Source organism: Galleria mellonella, unplaced genomic scaffold, assembly GCF_026898425.1.
Source record: "Galleria mellonella isolate WM207_F2 unplaced genomic scaffold, CSIRO_AGI_GalMel_v1 utg300, whole genome shotgun sequence".
Classification (NCBI taxonomy): Eukaryota; Metazoa; Arthropoda; class Insecta; order Lepidoptera; family Pyralidae; genus Galleria; species Galleria mellonella.
The window spans coordinates 4,826,018-4,846,724 of NW_026442068.1; the positions used below are offsets into that span (position 1 = coordinate 4,826,018).

Genomic DNA, 20,707 nt, shown 5'->3' on the forward strand with positions numbered 1-20,707 from the left:
TTAATAAAGTAACCCTTTTGTTAAGAATACACTAGTAGCAATTCGTTTGTCCGATAAAGTGGATGTGTTTCAAGAATATTTTATATTACTGTTATCTTTACTGAAACAGATATATAATAATATATTTTTTTATACCTATACATAGTAAATTATATGAACTTACTCTGTAGCGTCTGGAGTTTCGCAGAATGTACGTTCTATATAAGGATGTTTTATAACTAGGAGTAAAACCATGAAAATTTAAACAATATATTTTTGACGAGTACCTACGATTAGTATAAAAATTATCAGAATGCTATTCTGATAATTTTACCTATCTAATAAAAAGTACATTTAATAAAAAGTGCATTTAGTTAGTTTCGTGAAAATAGCGAACTCTACAAATTATTCTATACTAGCTTTTACCTACGACGTTGTTCGCGTGACTGGGATATATTTATTGACCTAAGCAAAAATCCACATTCAATTCTCATTCATCAATACTTTCATCTCATATAGTACATGCACGAGTATACTAAATTTCATAGTAAGTTAAGCTGTTAAGGTACTAACAGGTCACAAACAAACAAACTTACTTTCACATTCATAATATTAGGAAAGATTATCATTTATTGTAGATTAATGTATAATAATAAAAATTGGACGTAAACAAAATTCTGTATCTACGTATATTAGTACAAATCAAATAGTACTTCAATATAAATATCAGAAATTTATTTATTTAAATAAAAAAAAAAATACAATAACTCAATATTCAAACATAAAGAAATTTAGAAACAAACTTTTTTGAACTGGCTTGGGTCTGAGTGTTCTGGGGGATGCCTCCAAATGTTCGTTGCCTAATTCCTCAAATAACAGGGTGTGTTTTTTTAGGACTAGACGTGTGATTGCATGCTATTTATTATTATTATATTGCCACTATATTATTAACAATCTGACTAATTGTAACTTTCATTATTGATTCATTAATTTACTCAATACTTCTTTTAACTCTATAGTAAACTGTGAAATCGGCAGCGCCAAGTCTTGAGCAGAAGAAGATACACTCTTGTCAGTGACAACATAGTCTGAAGGTACCACAAATGGTTGTTTCTTCTCACCAGAAGCATGTAAAGCTTTAAAACAAGGAGGCATTGGTAGGCAAGGATTTTGTTCGAGCCACTTCTGGAAAGCTTTCGTTGATCTGTGAAATTATAAAAATAAATAATAAAGCTAATGTGCTTTTATTAGATGAAATTGATTTAGAATTTTTAAATTTGATTATACGTTGTGTATCTTATATTTATTACAATAATTGTTGTAAAACTTAATTAAAATTATAATATTTGTAAGTATATTTAATTTTTTTTTCATAGTTTATATATAAGGACCTGGCATAAAAATGTTGACAGATAGATATCCAACTAGTAATATACTCACTAAATTTAGAGTGTAATATGCTAGATAAAATGGTGTTAAAATTCACCTACATATCGATGTCTATCCATTTTGAGGTTTATGGAAATTTAAAAATTTATTTGGTATCTAATAAATTCGTTTAAAAAAATTTAAGAATCAAAATGAAAATATTGCTTACGTAAGATGTTGTATATCATCCCAAACACAAGCCATGGAACGCAAATCCTCGGGGATCTTAACAGAGTGCCACATCTTCTCCGTACTGTTTTTAGGTGGGATATGCTTCATGTTTTGTGGTAATTCTGTACCAAATGCTATTGTATGTGGCGGACTTGTTTCCGCATGAATATCATACGCAATCTGTCTAGTTAAAACTTTTGAACACGAAGCCTGCAATAATAATATGTAATTTATGTTATTTTACAATATATTTTTTTCAACCTTTATTTTTTTCCTACACGCGCACAACGATTAAAAACATATTTATCATTGATAACATTAAAACGCGCGGTAAATATTTTTATATTGAGATCAGTTATAAAAACACAAAGGAGTTCAATGTATCAGTGACTAATCAACTTACTTTAGGTACACCGACATATTTCGCAATACTATGCAAGACACAAGGAAGTATCTTCGGATCCAAAACCAAACATCTAGAAGCATGCTCGTCAAACCAGACCTATAAACGGATTATGATAATGTAATGATTACAAATATTTACAATCTATTTATAAAGGGAAAACCCCCGAAATCTCCCTCCCTATTTATTTTTATACTCAATCGTACAATACCTTATAGAGGAATAATAATCATATTACTAAAATAACTGTCTTCGTTAATCAAAATCATTTTTATCTTAAACTGATTTAAATATTTTACCTGAAAGAGATCTTCAATATCTTCGGGACGCTTGATCTCACTTTTGAACTCAACATTCCCTAAATCAACCCACCAATCATAAAACTCTTTAGAAATCTGCAAATTTATGAAAATTAATTATAAATAAGTCCAATAATATCTTAATTCTGATATTATTAATTTTATAATGTTAATCAATAATAAGAGAGGGAAACTTTGTACAAAAGTTGTTTGCTTGGACACCTCTGCTCCGTTTGTGTTTCAACCGTGAAGTAGTTGTATTTGCATGGCTGTGTTTCGGTTGATATGGCAGTGAATTTACAAGGTACAGAGGAATAACACCTGAGTCCTCAGGAATGGCAACGCATGGGAGGGGTATCATAGGCGAAACAGTATACTCTGTTATGTCCATGGTACAGCTCATGTCTATAGGCGACGGTTACCACTTTCTATCAGGTGGGCCGCCGTCAGCTTGTTTGCCATTTTAAGTTGCATAAAATAATAATAATAAAATTGCAACTACACGATGTCTATATATTAAAGAAATAAAAAAAACAATAAATGTCAAAACTATATTTTTTAGAGAATTTGTCTGCTGTCTGTTTATATGTTTGTTCTGGTATCAATATTGCACAGGATTGAATGTGGTTTTTACAGTGGTATGTCTAAAAGCCCGACTTAAAATTTGATATTATATCATATCAGCCGTTAATTGTATAGGTATTATTAAACGTAGGCCTCCCCATGCATCGGGGAGTTTTGTCAATAGTTGCCATGCTTGGCAGGCGGATTACCAACCGTAGTTAGGCTTTGATGATGTTTTAAGAAGGACGCTACTGTCCATCCCTCGACCATTAAGTTCCCTTAGTCGCCTCTTACGACACCCACGGGCATGTTGCCCTTTATTTACCGGGACCATACGGCACTTCTGAAATCTATGCGTATTAAAAAACTAGCAAATTGTTAGTATGTAATTTATTATTATTATATTTAATAACTTTATTCTGGACACTAAATACCTTACAATATTATTTTACAAAGTTTTTTATTGTAATATAAATTAATCAGGCATATATACAATTATCTTATAATTAACATCGGTTCACTGATAAATGTTCATTGGTAAGTATACAAGTATCAATTTATGGTATCCGATTTCGATCAACTTTCAATTTGTTTTCATTCTATATATTTAGCGCCCCCTGCTAACTTATGCACGGCATAATGTAAGTAAATAAAGCCCTACTTCACCATAATAGCTGCTATCTATTTACAGTATTAAATATCTCGTCTGGGATTAATAACCATCTTTAGTTATAAACAGACATTTATCTTTTAGTTTTAAACTTAAAAGAGTAAAAGTAGAGTTAAATCAGAGTTTTTGGACGTGTGTTGTTTCTGTACCCAATAGAAGACGAGATTTTTCAAGGGTTCACATTTCATTACTTCACGTTTGCTAGTACGAAGTTGAATCAAGTTCTTTCGAATCAGGTATCAGTTTTTAACTGATGTCTAAGAGGAGATGGTTCCTTATTTGACTGAGTTTTCAGTGTATATGAACTATAATTAGCCCCATTTTTGCTTTTCGTTTTTTAGTCGGAAGGATGCTTATAAGAGAATTAAAATTAATTACTTTTGTGTTAGCCCCATACGAACTTAACCAAAAACAAAGTCATATTTTTTAAAACTTGTTGAAGTTAGTTAAGTCATTTACTTTATTTATTATACATACATATCTGTCACGTCTGTCTCCTATTAGGGAAGCCGGAACAATAGAACGCCAAATACTTCTATTCAAACAAGCCTCTTTCGCTTCTTCCACGTTCATCAATCTTTCAAGTCAATTCATTTGTTTAAAACAATTTTAATGACTTAACTAACTTTAACTATTCTTGGCTATGTCACTTTTATTTTAAATCCTTATAAATGTGAAAGTAAGTTTGACTATTACCTCCTGGCGCCTTAACGATATCTTAAGGCATTAGCGTTAATCGTCAAAAATAGGCAAACATCTAATAGATAAGTACTTGGAAAGAAGAAAGACATACACTTTTTAATTTTGTCAATTAATAAATCGCATCAGTTTGAAAAAATCACGGGTAAAAATTAGTTATTTAATATATTATTGTAGCGGAAGAATTTTAACTACTCATGTTCTTGACTATGCAAAAATTTCACTATGAAAATTACCGATTAGATGACATAGGGAGTTTAAAATAATGTTATTGATGTAATTACCTTTTTAGTCATTATTTCAGCTTTCTTACTGCATTCGTCAGAGGCTGAGACTTCGAAAGTTTTCTGCTTGTACTTAGAATTCCACTTGATCATATCAGTCTCCGATTCATTACAGTAAAGCATTTCAAAATGTGGATTTTTCGTTCGCCTTTGATATGGAACACGTCTAAAATAAATTGTTTAATAGGAAAAATTCGTTCGTCATTAAATTGCAGGATACGGAGTATAAAAATTTGTTGCCTGGAACTGCAACGTATCACTGCTATCACATGTTTCACTGATATATTTTGTAATATCCATGGTGCTTTTATTCCTATAGGTGATGTTTATTACTTTCCATAGTAGGCCGTCTAATTATATAAAAAAGTACCGATATCATCGTATATATATATATATTGTAAGCCCAAGTAACTTAACGATTCTTTAGGATAGTCTATTTATTTTTATAATATGTTATACTAGATAAACAAAGGGGCGGGTAACATAATTTGTATGAAAATTACTATATCTATAGACTACTATAGATTAGTCCATTAGTACTGACTAATAAATAAAAAATACATAGGCGACAATTACACAGCATGTCTGCTAGAAAGGTGTACTAATAAGTCATCATCTGTTTTTGCAGGTTCATCGGTAGTAAATGATGATTTGTACGTCTTGGTTCTACTAGAGGATGTTCTCATGATTGTCTTCGATAGGAACTTGGAGAATGATCTAGACATAATTTTAGACTTCGAAGCGATTAGCGATTTCGACTTAAGTATAGATTTAGAACGTGAAGTTTTTTTTATTTCATTCTCTACCACTGAGGATGCACTCCACTGTTCTGATTGCTCTACTTCTACGTCTTCTTCTTCTTCTCCTAATGATATTTCAAAATCACTCATAGAAAATGTAGGTCGTAATTGTAACTGAAATCATTAAGTGAAATATAAAAAAAAATTATTAATACATTAAATAGTATATAATATACCATAGTACTTTTTTAACATTGAAAAATAATAAAAAATATTTAATATTGCGGAATATAATTAGTACACGAAATATTTTATGAATAACCTACTCTATTTGATTCGGTATTTTACAAGTTCTCTAGTATATCTATACGAATAGGTACGTATATACTTGACCTTTAACAAACGAAGGAGCATTCTATTTATACAAAATAAACCAGAAGAAATTCAGAATAAATTGTTTTGAGAATTGTTCTTTTCCTTTTTAGCAATTACGCAGTGGTGACATTCTGTTATTAGGAAGGTGAGATGTGTACATGTTACATGTGCTACGTTATAAATAGCCATTATATCTTCACGTGAAATAATTGTTTCTTAATGCTTCTTTTTACTATATCATAAACATCAGTAAGCAAAAAGAATAATGTGGCATGCAGGTAGTCACATTAGAAGTAAAGGATGTGCCTACCACGTTATTATAATTGATTTAGATTATCGAACTGAACTGTTGCCTACTAAAGTAAAAAAACCATACATTTTTTTTATGCAAAAAGCGGGCTTAATATTGTATTATTTAAAAAAAAAACGGAATTATAAAAGTAGATATTTATTAATAATATGAATATGGAGTATGGGTCTCACTTCTGCAGAAGATCTCGCCTTATAGAAAAGTTCCGATGGATTCAAAGAGGACGTTTCAGATTTTGGTTCATATTGCGTTTCTTCCAATGGCAAGTTAAATATTTTGGCAATTCTCTGAAATATAACTGGCCCCACTAGTTCACGTACAGTATCACACTGTGATTCCCAAAACTGTAAACATGAAATTGTTTTTACCTTTTCATATTTGTATTTATGCCAATGTGTATGCAGATCGCGAAGCATTCATAAAATTTGAGGGCCTACCATGAAATGTTTTCCGAAATTTCGGAGCCAAACGAAACACAAATTTGATGTTAAAATTACATAACACATGCCGTTTAGAAATATTAAAATATCGTTCCTTTGGACTATAATAGGATGTATGACAAACGAAATGTTAAACTCCATTTATTGGTCCGATTTTGGTATAAACAAAAACACGAAAATGAGTCCGAAATTTCGGAATTTCATTTCATGGTAGACTCGCTGTTCATATATATATAATGGAACGAGACGATGTATGGGTAGAGGTTAGTGGCTATACTTTGTCTACTATTCAAGAGATCGGACATGAAGGTAGATATATAAGTTCGGTAATATACATATATTATTGAAGTATGCATAACATAGAACTTATATTTGATTAGTAGTCACAAATGAAGTCAGTTTTTCTGCTAATTTGATTTAATTTGGCACTTAATCAGTTGAGATAACTGGGACATCTACCCCTGTTTTATCCTATAAATGGGATGGAAATTCTGCGGGAATAGAGGTCGTTATAGAATGACTAAGCATAAGGCGTCGTCCTTCTTGATATAATAACATTATGAAAACAATCGGAAGTGGATGCAAAAAGCGAAGTAATGCAAATGGTGGAAGCTGATGTCCAGCAGTCGACAGATACAAGCCGAAATTATAATCATCAAATAATGGCTAAGATGATGATGATAATGATTAATGATTCTTTTAAATTATAATAATGATTATAAATTTAAAAGTGTGTGAAGATGTTTAGTTGACTATAGTTTATTACATTGAATGTATATAAATTTTGGTAGATACAAGTACATAGTTTATCTTTATATTAAACGCAAAACATGTTACTGGTTACAAATAGTACTGTATAAATAATTACGATGTACCTGTTCATCCTTGTACGATAACTCTAATTCTCGTATTACATTATTCCAGTGCACTTTGACTGAGGCCTCGATTTGTTCATAAGGCGAAGGAGTAATAACTCTTAAATGCTTCGGCTTGTCCCAACTTTTAATGAGGGGCCTCTTTCCGCAAGGCATCGTGTAATTATTACATTAACAAAACTAACAAAGAAATATAGGTATATAAATAAAATTATACAAGAAAAGTTACTTTCATCAGATTCTAGCAAATGTCAATTTAACTAGAAAAGTGTTATAGACCAAGAGCAAGATGTCAATTCAGAGCAGAATGGTAAATTGATGGGAGATATACAATAATAAAGAGGTCTGATATGTTTCACATAATATAATAAGTCAGTCAGGCTTAATCGCTAAAAATATGGACTAAACTGTCTATTTTTTTTTATAGATGACAATGGAATAGTAATCTTGCCTGTGTTGTCGGTATATACTGGCGGGGCACCATTGAGAGATGATAGGTGAGAATGAAAAGCAGATTAATTAACAAACCTACTTTCATTCATCGTTACCAATTCAAAAATTAACATGATAGTTTCAAGGAGGAACCGCGTGGAGATCGACCTGATAGGATATATTACTAGCAATGACAATGTTAGATACCATCACTAAAAATCCCTTCGCCTCCTATCTAAAATAGCTATCGATTATCATAGATAAATAATTACAAATGTCTAGCAGTTATTTACCTAAGACTATTGTAAAAGATTTTTGGTAATGGGGATTAGTAGCCCTATTGCTAGCAACATTCCCATTTAGGTCAAACTCCTCGAAGTCTTCTCTGGAATTCATCATGCTTAATTCCTGATAAATTCATGACTAAGAGTTATTTGACCTACCTTTCCATTGTAACTCTTTCTCATTTCTATTATCCCTCACTAATGCCCTACCAGCATGTTTTGTTAGCGTACGTGAAGTTACTATTCCATTTTTCATTTATTAAAAATCCTAAGGTTGTTTTATATCCAAAGAAAAATTGGCCAGTTCATTGCGTTTACTTTCTAAATAAATTACGTCAAGTATATTTGGGCGTTATTTCTAAGAATAAAAATTCAAATACTTACCTGTCTAAATTTAAAAAAATAAATAACACGTCACTGCAAGTACGATATTCTTTAATTCAGTAGATCGCATTAAAGTTTAAATTAATTGTATAGAAGAGATGTGTAGGTAGAGAGTTGATTGTGGTTAATTAATATTTATTTATTATAACAGTTAAAATATAATACTTAATTCAATCAGATAATTTAATACTCAATTTAAAAGTACCTACTTATTTGCTTTAATAAAACTTTAATATACTTACTATTTGAAAATATTATAACCTTGAATTTATTATGGATTGTGCTGCCATCTAGTAATATTCTGTGTTACTATGAAGCTGCACGTAGACAATGTACAATTTTCAGACAGAGAATATTCAGGATTTCAGTTTATAAGCGCCATCTAAACATTTACAATCAAACTGAATGGGTAATTAGAACTCGATATACCTTAGTTTTTTATTTAGTTTCAGAGAGATGGCAGTAAAATATGAAAATACATACTATATATTTATTAATTAAGGTAAAACCGGCATAAATAATTATAATGCAGTATTCTCACAATATTCAACAATATATTAAAAAAGATTTTTTTTTATAAAAATATAAACTTATAATAATTTTATTCTAGAACTGTCAGATAATATTAAGATTTTCCCAATTGCTCCGCATCTTCAAATGTATCGGGAACTTTCAGTCCATGCGTTTCGGGTTGTGTAAGCACTAATATAGCAGCGATAATAGACATTATACCAAACAACATTGAAGGTATTCCCGTCCAATAAACTGCTAGTGGAGGCGTGAGTGGCGCTAATACAGATCCAACGCGACCGACCATTGATGAAAAACCTAAGAAAGAATGTCGGTGTCTTGTTGGGTACAGTTCAGACGTGTAAAGATACAATGAAGTGAAAACAAGACCCGTACAATATTTACCAAACAAAAACAAAAACATTGATAAGCCATGCATATCTCGGGGTGTGAACGCAAAACCGATACAACAAAGACCACATAGAAAATAACCACCAAAGATGGTAATTCTGCGACCGATTCTATCTAAAATTAACACAGCTGTCCAAAATCCGGGTATCTCTATAGCAACTACTGCTATGTAATTTATATACATATTACCAGATAAACTAACAGAATTTATGGATAATCCATAATAAATAAATGTTGTTGTAATCCACATAATAGGAGTTGTACAACATCTACGTAACATTACTTTCGATTTTATAACACGTAGAAATAAGTTTTCATCTTTATCTGTTCTCTTACTTTCTTCAATTTGCTTAGGTATGGCTGTAAGCAAATAATTCATGGTTTTCTCCGATATCGTCCTTCTATTTAGTCTAGCTGCTTTTTCTAGAGTCGCTCTAGCTTCATCCTGTTTATTTTTACTTAGCAGCCAGCGGTAACTCTCTGTAACTATCCAGTAATATGAAACAAGAAGAAAAACTGGCGTAGATATAGTTAAACTAAAGTGACGCCACTCATGGATAGCAGAGGCAATTAATCCTACAAGTACCTGGCCAAATCCAAAGAGAGAGGACATGGTTGCACTCGTTAATACCCTGAATTTAGGGCCTACTATTTCGGCAGCTAAAATATAGGCAGCACTAAAGACTCCACCTCCAATAGCAGTTTGCAAGAATTGAAATGTCACGTACATTGTATAGTTTACAGAGAACGAACGTATAAAACCTGTTAATGCTAAATTAAAGGCAAAAAATACTATTGAAACACGGCGTCCAAAGTGATCTGAAATGTACCCAGCTAGTGGGAGAGCAATCATAGCACCTAGGCTATTCAAAGTTCCAGCCAACGCACGCAACCATTCTTTACAAGCCAAGTCAAAATCGTACACAACAGAGTTCGTTTTTAAAAACACGTAACTTTCACAAGGTATTGTAGTATTTTTGTCAAACAATTCCGCAGGACAATTGTCTGTTAACTCAGTAATGTTGACAATACTGGCGTATCTGTTGCAGTCGTCGAAACCTGACGAGTCAAACGGAATAGCGTTTTCTAGCCAAGCAGGTTCATAAATCGGTTGAGATCCATCACATTCCGGTATAGCACATCGGTGAGGAAGGCGAGCAGCTGTAAATATGTAATCCGCGGCCATAAATGCAGATGCCATGGATGGTATTGTTAGTAATAATAAATTAATTATTTGGTATTTTCCAAATTGTCCAATTTCAGCGTTCAACACATCTTCGAAGGCAATTTCGGGTTCACTTTCACTCGGCTTGTATTTTTCACTCATTGCGATAGAAGCACGTGTTTTCGAATAGATATTTTATTAAAATGAAAGTAAAATTATAATATAATGCAATATTTATACAATTTATCTCCCTACTATAAATGCTTATCTGTTCTCTACAGATAGGTACATTCTATTATAATATTATCAAGACGATGTGAGATGATTAGTTTATTTCGTATGATAAATAGAATATAAAGTACCTATCTATGTGCAGTAGATTTGTCTCCTGTTATATACATTGTATTTATATTCTGTGCTTGTGTTCGTTTCCCTAACAGACGAAAACAATGAAGTTAAAACTATAAATTAATAATATTAGTCATCTTCATAGTTGTCTCTTTTATATCACATTGCTAAAACTATACACGTCTTATAAGAAGTAACAGAAGAATTTTAATCTATTAACACTTATATTTCCTTTTGTAAACAAACAACATGTCTTGTACAAAATGTACTAGACATTTTGTTTATTTCTTTATTAACTTGTTATAGTATATTGAATTTAAATAATATTGGTAATATTCTATAGTACTTATAGTATAAAATACACAAATTCACATTATTGCCTGTTTCCTATCTATTTATGAAAAGAGCAATAATTATGTAAGTGAATTTTAATGTATGATGTATACTTACATTATATACAACATACATAATTTTAAGTTGAGATAAAATGGGCCTATAAAATTTATCTTTTGTAATCTTGGAACTAGATCTACGGCGATAACAAGATGACTGAAATTAGGTATTGCCTATATGTAATATATATTATGTAATATACTTTTTAGCAACAGTATTACTGACATCAGTTGCCATTTTAAGTGAACTGCAAAAGAAGAAGGCCATGTCGGTAATTTTCATTTTTTAGAATATAAGTCTAAATTTCAAAATAAATTTTTTTTAGTACATTATAGTTGTATATAAGATATCTTAATCACTGTATTCTGAAATAGGTATTTTAATAGTACAAAAGTTAAAACTTTTATGATTTTCTATGAAAGGTATTAGGTACATACAGATAAATATATTTAAATTATTAATAGTAGCTATTTGCTACATAGTCCTGTATAGAATAGAATAGGCCACTCCTTACTTTCCCTTGGATGTCGTAAAAGACGAATGTGGGAACTTAATGCTTGGGGGATGAGCAGCATCCCCCTTAAGACATCATAAAAGAATAACTGCAGTTGACTGATTTGCTTGCCAAGCATGGCAACTACTGGTAAAATTTCTCATATGGGGAAGGCCTATTCAGCAGCGGACAGTTAAGGGCTAATATAATATAAGAATAAAAACAGTAGCTATTACCTACACTACGAACTTTTACTACTGTTGTAATGATACTTATTAAAAAGATTTTTTATGACATTCTAAATGATAAACAAGTTAACGGCCCACCAGATAGAAAGTGGTAAACATCGTCTACATAACATTGCAATAGATATTACAGAATACATTAAAATTGCGTCAAAAGATAACAAATAAATAAACAAACTCAACTCAAACTGTACATTTAGTCACATTTATAATATTGGTAAGGATTTCAAATAAAATTTCGAAAAAATAAATTTTCATACCTGTTTGTTTATTTATCTATTTACTACGTTTACTATCTACCGCATCTACCGAGATCATTTGACTTTGACCGAAATATGATCACGATAAATTGACACGCAAATTATTTTGGTATCAGCCAATTTCGAACTACGATCTCTTGAGTCTCTATGTCTGGATAGTATACCACTGGCTATCACATTTTCTAAACATATAACTAAACTTTTATTTTTCACTACATATTTACTATACTTAATGAAAATGTAGGGCTTCAAATTGTCCCTATTACTATAATAATTACACCATACTTACAGAACTCGGCAACCGTAATAGACCTAGGCGTCCGCATAGACAAAGAATGAAGTTTGGCACTTCCCATTGAAAGAAACAGTTCCATATTACACTGGATCATTTTTTGTTCCATAAACTAAAATAATACAGGCAGGCTACTGATAGCTATATTGGGTTTCATATATAAATGACTTTGGTTAATTAATTAAAAGTGTAGGAATTAAAACTAAACCATCTGTTATCATATCAACATGTATATTAGACATCCAAAGTAAATAAGTTGAGAAAAGAGAAATATTTGGACAAACATATAGTTTTTACTCTCTGACTGACTCAGATGTTATTTCTCTGTACCCTGTTTTCACGCCATATCCCACCCTTCAAACCGAAACACAACTGCTTCACGGTAGAAACACGAATGGGATAGAGGTACCCAAGCAATCGACTTTTGTACAAAGTTTCCCTCTGGTAAACTCTCTGGTAAAAAAAATATACACGACTAATTATAATCCATAAAGTAGTAGTAATGAAGTAGCAACATCTGTCGATTATTCCCATTGCGTTTACCATAATGAGAAAAATCAACTAATGTTACTAACGTGCATACATAACGTGCGTAACAATGGATTTAGAGTATGGAGTAAAATTATATATTAACTGAAAGAACAATAACTAAAGTAATTCTAAATCTGTGGCTTAATTAGAATCCGCTAGCTGTGACAGTCTCCTTCGTATATTATCAATGGGAGCTGGTGCATCGTTTGGGGACATCAGTGGTGGTGTAACGCCATATCCACTTTCGAAGGTGAGTCGTGCCTCCAACACGGCTGAATCGAACATCCCCAAGCTGCTTAAGTATGGGGCTCTTCGGTATTCAGGATGCTCGATCATCCAACGGCAATACTCCTTAACGCTTCTGAAAAGTAAGATAAATAGAGATCAATTACGTTAGAAGAGTACTGCTCTGAAAAAATTATAAATGGGGTCATTAAATAAACATTAAATTTTTTATATGTGTACTCCTCAATATATTCCTCATAATAATATTATGAGCAGTATTGTTTATCTATCTATACTTATAATAAATCTGTAGAGATGTCAATTCTGTACATGAAATATATTTCCAAAATAACTATTAAGGGGTGATTAGCGATCGATACTGATGCCAAAAATGCAATTAGTAAAATTTTTATCTGTCTGTCTGTATGTTCGTTATAGAAACAAAAACTACTCGACGGATTTTAACGAAACTTGGTACAATTATTCTTCATACTCCTGAACAGGTTACAGTATACTTTTCATCGCGCTACGATCAACAGCAGCAGAGCAGTGAAGGAAAATGTTGGGAAAACGGGAGAAGTTACTCTATTTTTAAGCTTCCGTCACGTGTGCAGCCTTAATAGCCACTTTTTCAATTGTAAAAATGTCCACGTGTGCGACGTCGGGACGGGCCGCTAGTATATAATAAAACAAAAATGTTATGTATATAAATATTTATGAAAATTAATTCACTTTATTGTATAAAGTTATACTTCTATTTACAGCTAATATCAATTTATATTTTTTCTTCTAATTTTTTACATAAATGTTTATGTATAGGTATGCTTTTATGTGACTCTCTTCTACTAATTGAGTTTTTTAGGACTGATTTGGATATTTGACTGAAAGCTAACCTGATGCCTAAAAACAGGTGTAGCGTGTAGGTCTTAGTCGTCAAAAATTATACACAACTAAAATACAGCCACGCAATCACAGCTGCTTTATAGTTGAAACACGAATGGGACAGAAGTACTCAAGCAAATGACTTTTGTACAAAGTCTTCCTCTGGTAATATAAACATATAACGGACATAAGTACATCTTGCTTTAGATAATTAAAATCTTGTTAATAGGGTTATGTCATATTAATTTGTATCAAATGTTATATCACACAAAAACTTTACCTAAGATTTGTGATGCCCTCCCATACTGTTTTTAATGTGACCAAGTCTTTAGGCACATGTCGAGAGGACCGCCATAAGGTCTTGGTGTTGTTTCTTGGTGCTTTCCGTTGGTCACGGAGTGGAACACTCTGGGAGAATGCTGTCAGGTAGTCGGGACGTTGCTCTGCTTTCATATCCTTTGTTATCTCGCGTTCTAACGTAGCGTGACGGGATTTCTGTGATGAAATCGTTACATTTTATGTCTATCGAATTCCAAACTAATAGACACAGTACCTGATCTGATTATTCTGGGGTGTATATGAAGTTGAATGGGGAAATAATTGACGAACACATAACAAATAACAGTTATGTAGTCAGAAATAGCGATTCTAAAATAAATACTTAATTTAGGATTTCTTCAATATTTTTTATTATAAATTGTACTTCTAACTTTGATTACTAATAATAAATTTTAAATATTTAAAATATTTCTTTTTTATTTTGCGTTTTTACCACAGACTGTTCAAAAAATTATATTGGGAATATAGCAAATAACATGACAACCATCCTTATGGTGGATGATGTGTCAACCTATAAAACTCATATATGAAACAAATATTTCTGTTCACAATTTCTTGTTACATTCCAATAGCAAAATTTGCTAAACTTATACAAAACTGTGCCACTAACCTCTGGGTTCCCAGTGACGATTGCAAGTTTATCTTCCACAGATGGCAATTCTTTGGGCACCACTCGCAGACTGCGAGCTACGTGAGTGTCAAATTCAATCTAAAAAAAAAGTTTATTGAATTAAGGTAATATGTATGTATGTATGTATGTACATATGTCAAAAGTAAAGTTCTTTATACTGTTATAACTCCGGTGTACTTATCCCTTAAAAATTATATCAGGGCAGTGACACAAAGGTTCCACGATGTTTTTAAATCTAACAAACTTTGTATCAACTTTAATTTCTAACATTCCAAGACCCCGTTACTAAAAATACCCGGCTTATGTTCATAAAGTTAATTGATAATAACGACATTAATTTTATTCAGAAGGCGTAGTTATACAAATAAATATGAACCTATTACTTTTTTACAAATAAATAAAAATATACTGTGAGTCAGATACTAGTTATTTAATGTGAATGCTAAATGTAAATGGAAAGTACTTGGAACAGTTCCTTGATAGCTTTCGGTGTGAACAACTGTGATTGTTGGTCGCCACCCAGCTGCTTCATATATTCGCAAAACTCCGTTGCTATCTGAAAAAGAAGTTGTTCTCTTGTGCAATATATGACAATGAATACATATAATATAATAATCCAGCGATGATTATTAAAGTATAATAATTAATATAAATTATATATAGATTTTTTTTCTATTCTTGGAATATACTAGATTTATCAAAAAATATAATACAGTTTTGCCTTCGTTTGTAATTTCTTTGGAAATTCAGGACGTGGTCCAAATTTCATACTAGTGTATCTAGTTGTTAGACGTTTTTTAATAACAAATATCTAAAAATCCGAAAAATATTATTCAAATTTTACATTGTAATGTCTTTAATATTAGAATTCGTAGTTGTATCTATCTATTTTCAGGCCAAGTCCCCTGCGGGACAGGCAAAGAGGCTCGAGTGACAAGTCTCTGTACTTATATACATCTCTTGTATTTATTATTGTTAATAGTTATATTAAGAGATATAACTATTATATTATTATTATATTTCAGAATTAAATAACAATTATTTTTCCCCCATACCCTGTCAGTGAGATCGTCAGCCTTTCTTACGAGGCTTTTCTCCTCCTCTTTCTCCGGCTGAAGATATCTGGTTGCCCACGTCACCTGTTCACGCTCTGGTTTGTTTAGGAACTCCTGATGGATATTTGGCTGATCCTCGTGATCACTGTAAAAATAATAAAAATAAAAATTATATAATTACAGAAATTTGATATATAGAAATTTCACGAAAGTGACACTTCATGAAAAATATTCTTGGGTATGTAAAAATTGAATTTAAACTATGATGAGATATCCATCTTACAGACAGACAGTCATGACCAAATTAAAAGCTTCATTTACATGCATTTGACTATGAACCCAAAGAAAAAAATATATTAATAATTTCATAGCCTGTAGCGTCCCACAGGCCCTCCTAAACTAGTTCCACAATTTAACCAAGGTGTACCAGTTTCTCTAGAATCCATACAGGTAATTTTTCAACAGTATATGTATCCTGTCGCTACATCTTTTTAAATTTGCCGAAAACTAAAATCATCGTTATATTTTATTATGACATTTTATTAAACGTAACTAACTAATATGAAAAATTAAAGCATGCTTGTAAGTACCAAGTACTGATCAGAAAAAGATATACCGTTATCTATGAAAGACTAGGTAGATAAAGTGACGCAATTAACCTTGTGAAACACCGACAAACGTTGATAACAATGTTGATTCGTACTAACATTGACGGTCTAATAAAATTATTATAAAAATACATAAGCAGCAAAAAAGGATCATGTTCCGTACACCTAAACAAAATATGCATCTGTAATCATATCCATTAAATACTTTACAATTTTTTTTTGTAATACTCGTTAATATAAAAAAAAATCCATAAAAATTACACTTAATTATAAAAATATTTAATTTTTTTTGTCAATACCTATTAATTTTTTAATAGGTATTGACAATAAGACAAGCGGAGCCAAGTTTTTGTAGGCAATATGAAACTCCGTGTCCGGTTCAATATCATTCGTATTTTAACCGTAAAGCACTTGTGTTTGCATGGCTGTGTTTCGGTTTGAAGGGTAGGATATGGTATGGCAGTGAATTTACAGGGTACAGAGGAATAACACCTTAGTCCTCAAGAATAGCAACGCATGGGGAGTATCATGGGCGAAACGTACTCTGTTATGTTCATGGTACTGTTCATGTTTATAGGCGACGGTTACTACTTTCCATCAGGCAGGCCGTCAGCTTGTTTGCTATTCGAAGTTAAATAAAAGCACATTTGACAACAATTGTCAGTGATTGGTTAGAAATGAGAGTACCTATGATATAGTTGAATGCACTCTATTTTCAATATTGCTTTTTAATCTGATTGTGCATCATGTTTTTATTTATATCAATGGTATAACTGTACTTTCATTGCAATTCAAATATTCTGCAGGTTTAATTTTAAAAAATACTATAAATTTTATAAATAAAATTACTATATAAAAATATTGTTAATACTGCCTAATTTTAAATTATTATATTTGCTAATTTTAGGCAAATACACAAAAAATACATACATATTAAATACAGAACCTCATAAAATACGGAAAAGTTGAATTCATAGTTTACGTACCTGGAACACAGTTCCACATCAGTGTCAGAATCCAATTCTCTGTCTATATACAAACTTTTTCTGTATGATAGCAAAGGCTCTTTTATAGCCCGTCGCATGCGTCTTTCTGTAATTTTTTTTATTGAAAAGTTAATTACCTAATTAATAATGTACGGTAAAATTTTTCAATATATATTATTATAAATACAACCAGCTGAAACTAATGTTAAAATTGGCTATTTTCTATACAAAATATGCAGATATTAAAAAAAAGCCAATCATCAAATGTAAATGGAACCCGTATTTCAGATAAAATACGAATATATAATATATATTTGTATTTACAAAGAGAATTAATTCCTATCCATGATTCTGATGATATTATTTTATTATATTACATTGTAGGATTACTGTAGAAATTAGGATATTAAAAAGAGTAAACGTTTTTATTATCTACATACCTACCATATAAATCATAAATACAATATATTGCCTAGTTTATCTATATATAATCAGTAATATTCTCCGGCGAATATAATTGTATATGCAATAAATTTATTCCTTTAAATAATAGTGATTAATAAAGCAATAACCTAGATGTCGGCATTTGTAAAGAAAAACTGTGTAATTATTAAGTAAATCTAAATACGTATAATAAAATCGTAAGTAGACAATATCTGTACATTTCTAAAGACATTTAATAAAATCGATATAAGAGGTCTTAATAAGAGCAAAGGGTAATTTTTTTTGTTTCTTCGATCAGATTATAAATTCGGCATCACGTTAAAACTACTTTACCAAATTTGGATGTAGTTTTTACAGTTGTATACCCGAAACTCGAATTTAAAATTTGATACATGTCATTCTATGTTTTGTCTCAAATCGCCGAAAGCTAGTTAAGAAGAATTACCTTGAAATGATTTAGTCTCGTCGTGCCGATCTGTCACGACAGGCATATTTAATGTGGTACAAACTTTCTTATAGAGGTTGCTGGGCAATATCTTCGATAGAGTTCTGCTTTCTTCAATCTTAAACATTAAATATTAATTTCATTAGCTGATAATTAATACAGTAATAATAATCATCATTATCATTAAATCAGCCTTTAACTGTCCACTGCTGAACATAAGCCTCCCCCTTGGGGGAGTTTTCCAGTAGTTGCTACGCTTAGCAGGCGGATTGGCAACCGTAGTTAGGCTTTGGAGATGTTTTAAGAGGGACACTGCTGGCCATCCTTCGCGTCCCTTAGTCTCCTCTTACGACTCCCACGGGAAAAGAAGGGGTGGCCTATTCTATGCCGGGACTACACGGAATACAGTAATAATATAATAATTTAAATTTATAAATTATATATTTTTAATCTGATCAAAATAAAAATAATGAAAATCATGTGTTTTAAGTCTTTAAATTTAATATAGTACATATTAAAAAAAACCGATTTCACAGTTATTTTTTCCAAACATATTACAAAATTATGGTATAAAAGTCACTGCACCATATATTTCATAGTTTATTATAAATCGCTATAAAATTATCTAATAAGATATAAAATGGCAAAATCGTCAAAGAAATATTTATATAAAGACAATATGACAATAATGAAAAAAAAAATTATTAACCTCCCCATAACTACATAACAATACTCGGAAGAAAAATCATGGTACTCCGAATGGCATGGTTAATCATCTCTTACCAGATTTTTTATAAAGCATTGTCTTACTAAATGATAGAAAGTGAAAGAGTTAATACCAGAGGTTTGTTAATTTCGTAACATAGAGAATGAAATATAAAGTAGGTTGAAACATTCTTTAAATTGTTATTTTACAAATAACTGCAATAAAATATTGTTGTACCTAATTACAGTTATTTAGTGAGTTTTAGCACCATCCAAAAAATAGTTTGCATAGCTGTATTGAAGTTTGAATGCTGGGGTTTGGTAATTTTATTAATATGTATCACACATGCCGGCAAGCGGCATAATTATGTTCATGGTGCTGCATACCATAACTTACCATATAGGATACTTTATGTACTGATTTACGTGGTTAAAGTCGCAGGACACATGTTAAAATAAGAAGATATAAATTTTAAAATACGTACCTCTGTTTTGGTTGTTGTATCAATTTCATCAAACACATTGGTCCAATACTTTTTATTTCTGTGTATCGCTTCGGTCGCTTCATATTTAGAACTTCTAATATTCGGTATTTTACGTGGAATTTTCGACTTTCGCTTTGACATTTTATGGACATAATTGCCAAATATTTAATGTGAAATAAGACCACATAGATTTACATTGAGTGGGTTTTTACAAGGGTACACCACATCCGCTCTCTTCCAGTAGGTTTAAAAAAATACTTTGAGTGTTTCAACGCGAACACACACTTATTATTTTATAGCATTATTAAAATACACAGACTTGTCACCAGATATATATACATATTTTTTTAATTATATATTAAGTATTCATGCTAATATTTATACGAAGAGTTAAAACAGCAAATAAATTATAAATTGTACAGCATGTATATGTACACTTTTCCATTCCTAGTTCTTATTTTAAGAGATTAATAGTGCATCTCTTGATTATTTGTGTATTAGGAAGTCTATGGTTTGTTGACTACGTTGCTATCGCTACGCTAATAGCTGTTCTACTTTATACAGATATACATATGCATCTAACATATAAATATAAGCATATATATTTGAATACTGGATTTAGAAAAGGATGAAAATGTGTATAGTTCTAACAAGATAAATTCCTAGCAAAAGGATCTAATCTCCGTTGCTAAGAATCTCATCCTCAGATATTTTTGAGACAAAAATCATGTCTTCACATTCATACTCACACGCACATAGAAACATTTTTATACCTTACAGTGACTAATAATTGCAACAACGTCTGGTTTAGTTCAAAACTGGAAATTAATAATAAGTATTGAATCAATCCCATTATCTACTAGTTTTTTTTTAGATAACTATACATAATAATATTTTGGGACATAGTTTAATGAATT

At 31.2% G+C, this 20,707-nt stretch overlaps 3 protein-coding genes and 1 long non-coding RNA gene across 4 annotated transcripts; 1 reads left to right on the forward strand and 3 right to left on the reverse strand.

Moving 5' to 3' along the window:
- The first annotated feature begins 46 nt into the window (after positions 1-46).
- LOC128200855 (uncharacterized) lies at positions 47-1,336 on the forward strand. Its single transcript, XR_008252919.1, has 2 exons — positions 47-190; positions 999-1,336. It is a non-coding gene; the product is annotated as an uncharacterized LOC128200855 (long non-coding RNA).
- Positions 693-7,414, reverse strand: LOC113523429 (uncharacterized). The gene is made up of 8 exons (XM_026909405.3): positions 7,238-7,414; positions 6,096-6,266; positions 5,074-5,411; positions 4,498-4,663; positions 2,281-2,376; positions 1,982-2,080; positions 1,577-1,788; positions 693-1,183 (listed from the first exon to the last, which is right to left on the reverse strand). The coding sequence occupies exons 1-8, from the start codon at positions 7,391-7,393 to the stop codon at positions 955-957; spliced, it is 1,467 nt and encodes a 488-aa protein (XP_026765206.2). The 5' UTR covers positions 7,394-7,414; the 3' UTR covers positions 693-954.
- A 957-nt stretch (positions 7,415-8,371) lies between these two features.
- LOC113523434 (organic cation transporter protein-like) lies at positions 8,372-10,735 on the reverse strand. Its single transcript, XM_026909413.3, has one exon. The coding sequence runs from the start codon at positions 10,583-10,585 to the stop codon at positions 8,963-8,965; it is 1,623 nt and encodes a 540-aa protein (XP_026765214.2). The 5' UTR covers positions 10,586-10,735; the 3' UTR covers positions 8,372-8,962.
- Positions 10,736-12,128: 1,393 nt separating this feature from the next.
- Positions 12,129-20,063, reverse strand: LOC113509124 (uncharacterized). Its single transcript, XM_026892419.3, has 8 exons — positions 19,791-20,063; positions 18,601-18,718; positions 17,712-17,817; positions 16,118-16,262; positions 15,526-15,618; positions 15,042-15,140; positions 14,373-14,587; positions 12,129-13,346 (listed from the first exon to the last, which is right to left on the reverse strand). The coding sequence occupies exons 1-8, from the start codon at positions 19,929-19,931 to the stop codon at positions 13,127-13,129; spliced, it is 1,137 nt and encodes a 378-aa protein (XP_026748220.2). The 5' UTR covers positions 19,932-20,063; the 3' UTR covers positions 12,129-13,126.
- Positions 20,064-20,707: the final 644 nt, after the last annotated feature.

Excerpts from the sequence above, each read along its gene's own strand:
- LOC113523434 (XM_026909413.3), bottom strand. The coding sequence starts at position 10,585 with ATGAGTGAAAAATACAAGCCGAGTGAAAGTGAACCCGAAATTGCCTTC.
- LOC113523429 (XM_026909405.3), bottom strand. The coding sequence starts at position 7,393 with ATGCCTTGCGGAAAGAGGCCCCTCATTAAAAGTTGGGACAAGCCGAAG. Across the intron at positions 2,081-2,280 it reads ATATTGAAGATCTCTTTCAG|GTCTGGTTTGACGAGCATGC; the intron begins GTAAAATATTTA and ends ATCCGTTTATAG. Across the intron at positions 1,789-1,981 it reads AATATGTCGGTGTACCTAAA|GCTTCGTGTTCAAAAGTTTT; the intron begins GTAAGTTGATTA and ends TTATTATTGCAG.
- LOC113509124 (XM_026892419.3), bottom strand. The coding sequence starts at position 19,931 with ATGTCAAAGCGAAAGTCGAAAATTCCACGTAAAATACCGAATATTAGA. Across the intron at positions 17,818-18,600 it reads CGAGACTAAATCATTTCAAG|AAAGACGCATGCGACGGGCT; the intron begins GTAATTCTTCTT and ends AAAAAATTACAG. Across the intron at positions 13,347-14,372 it reads GAGGGCATCACAAATCTTAG|AAGCGTTAAGGAGTATTGCC; the intron begins GTAAAGTTTTTG and ends CTTACTTTTCAG.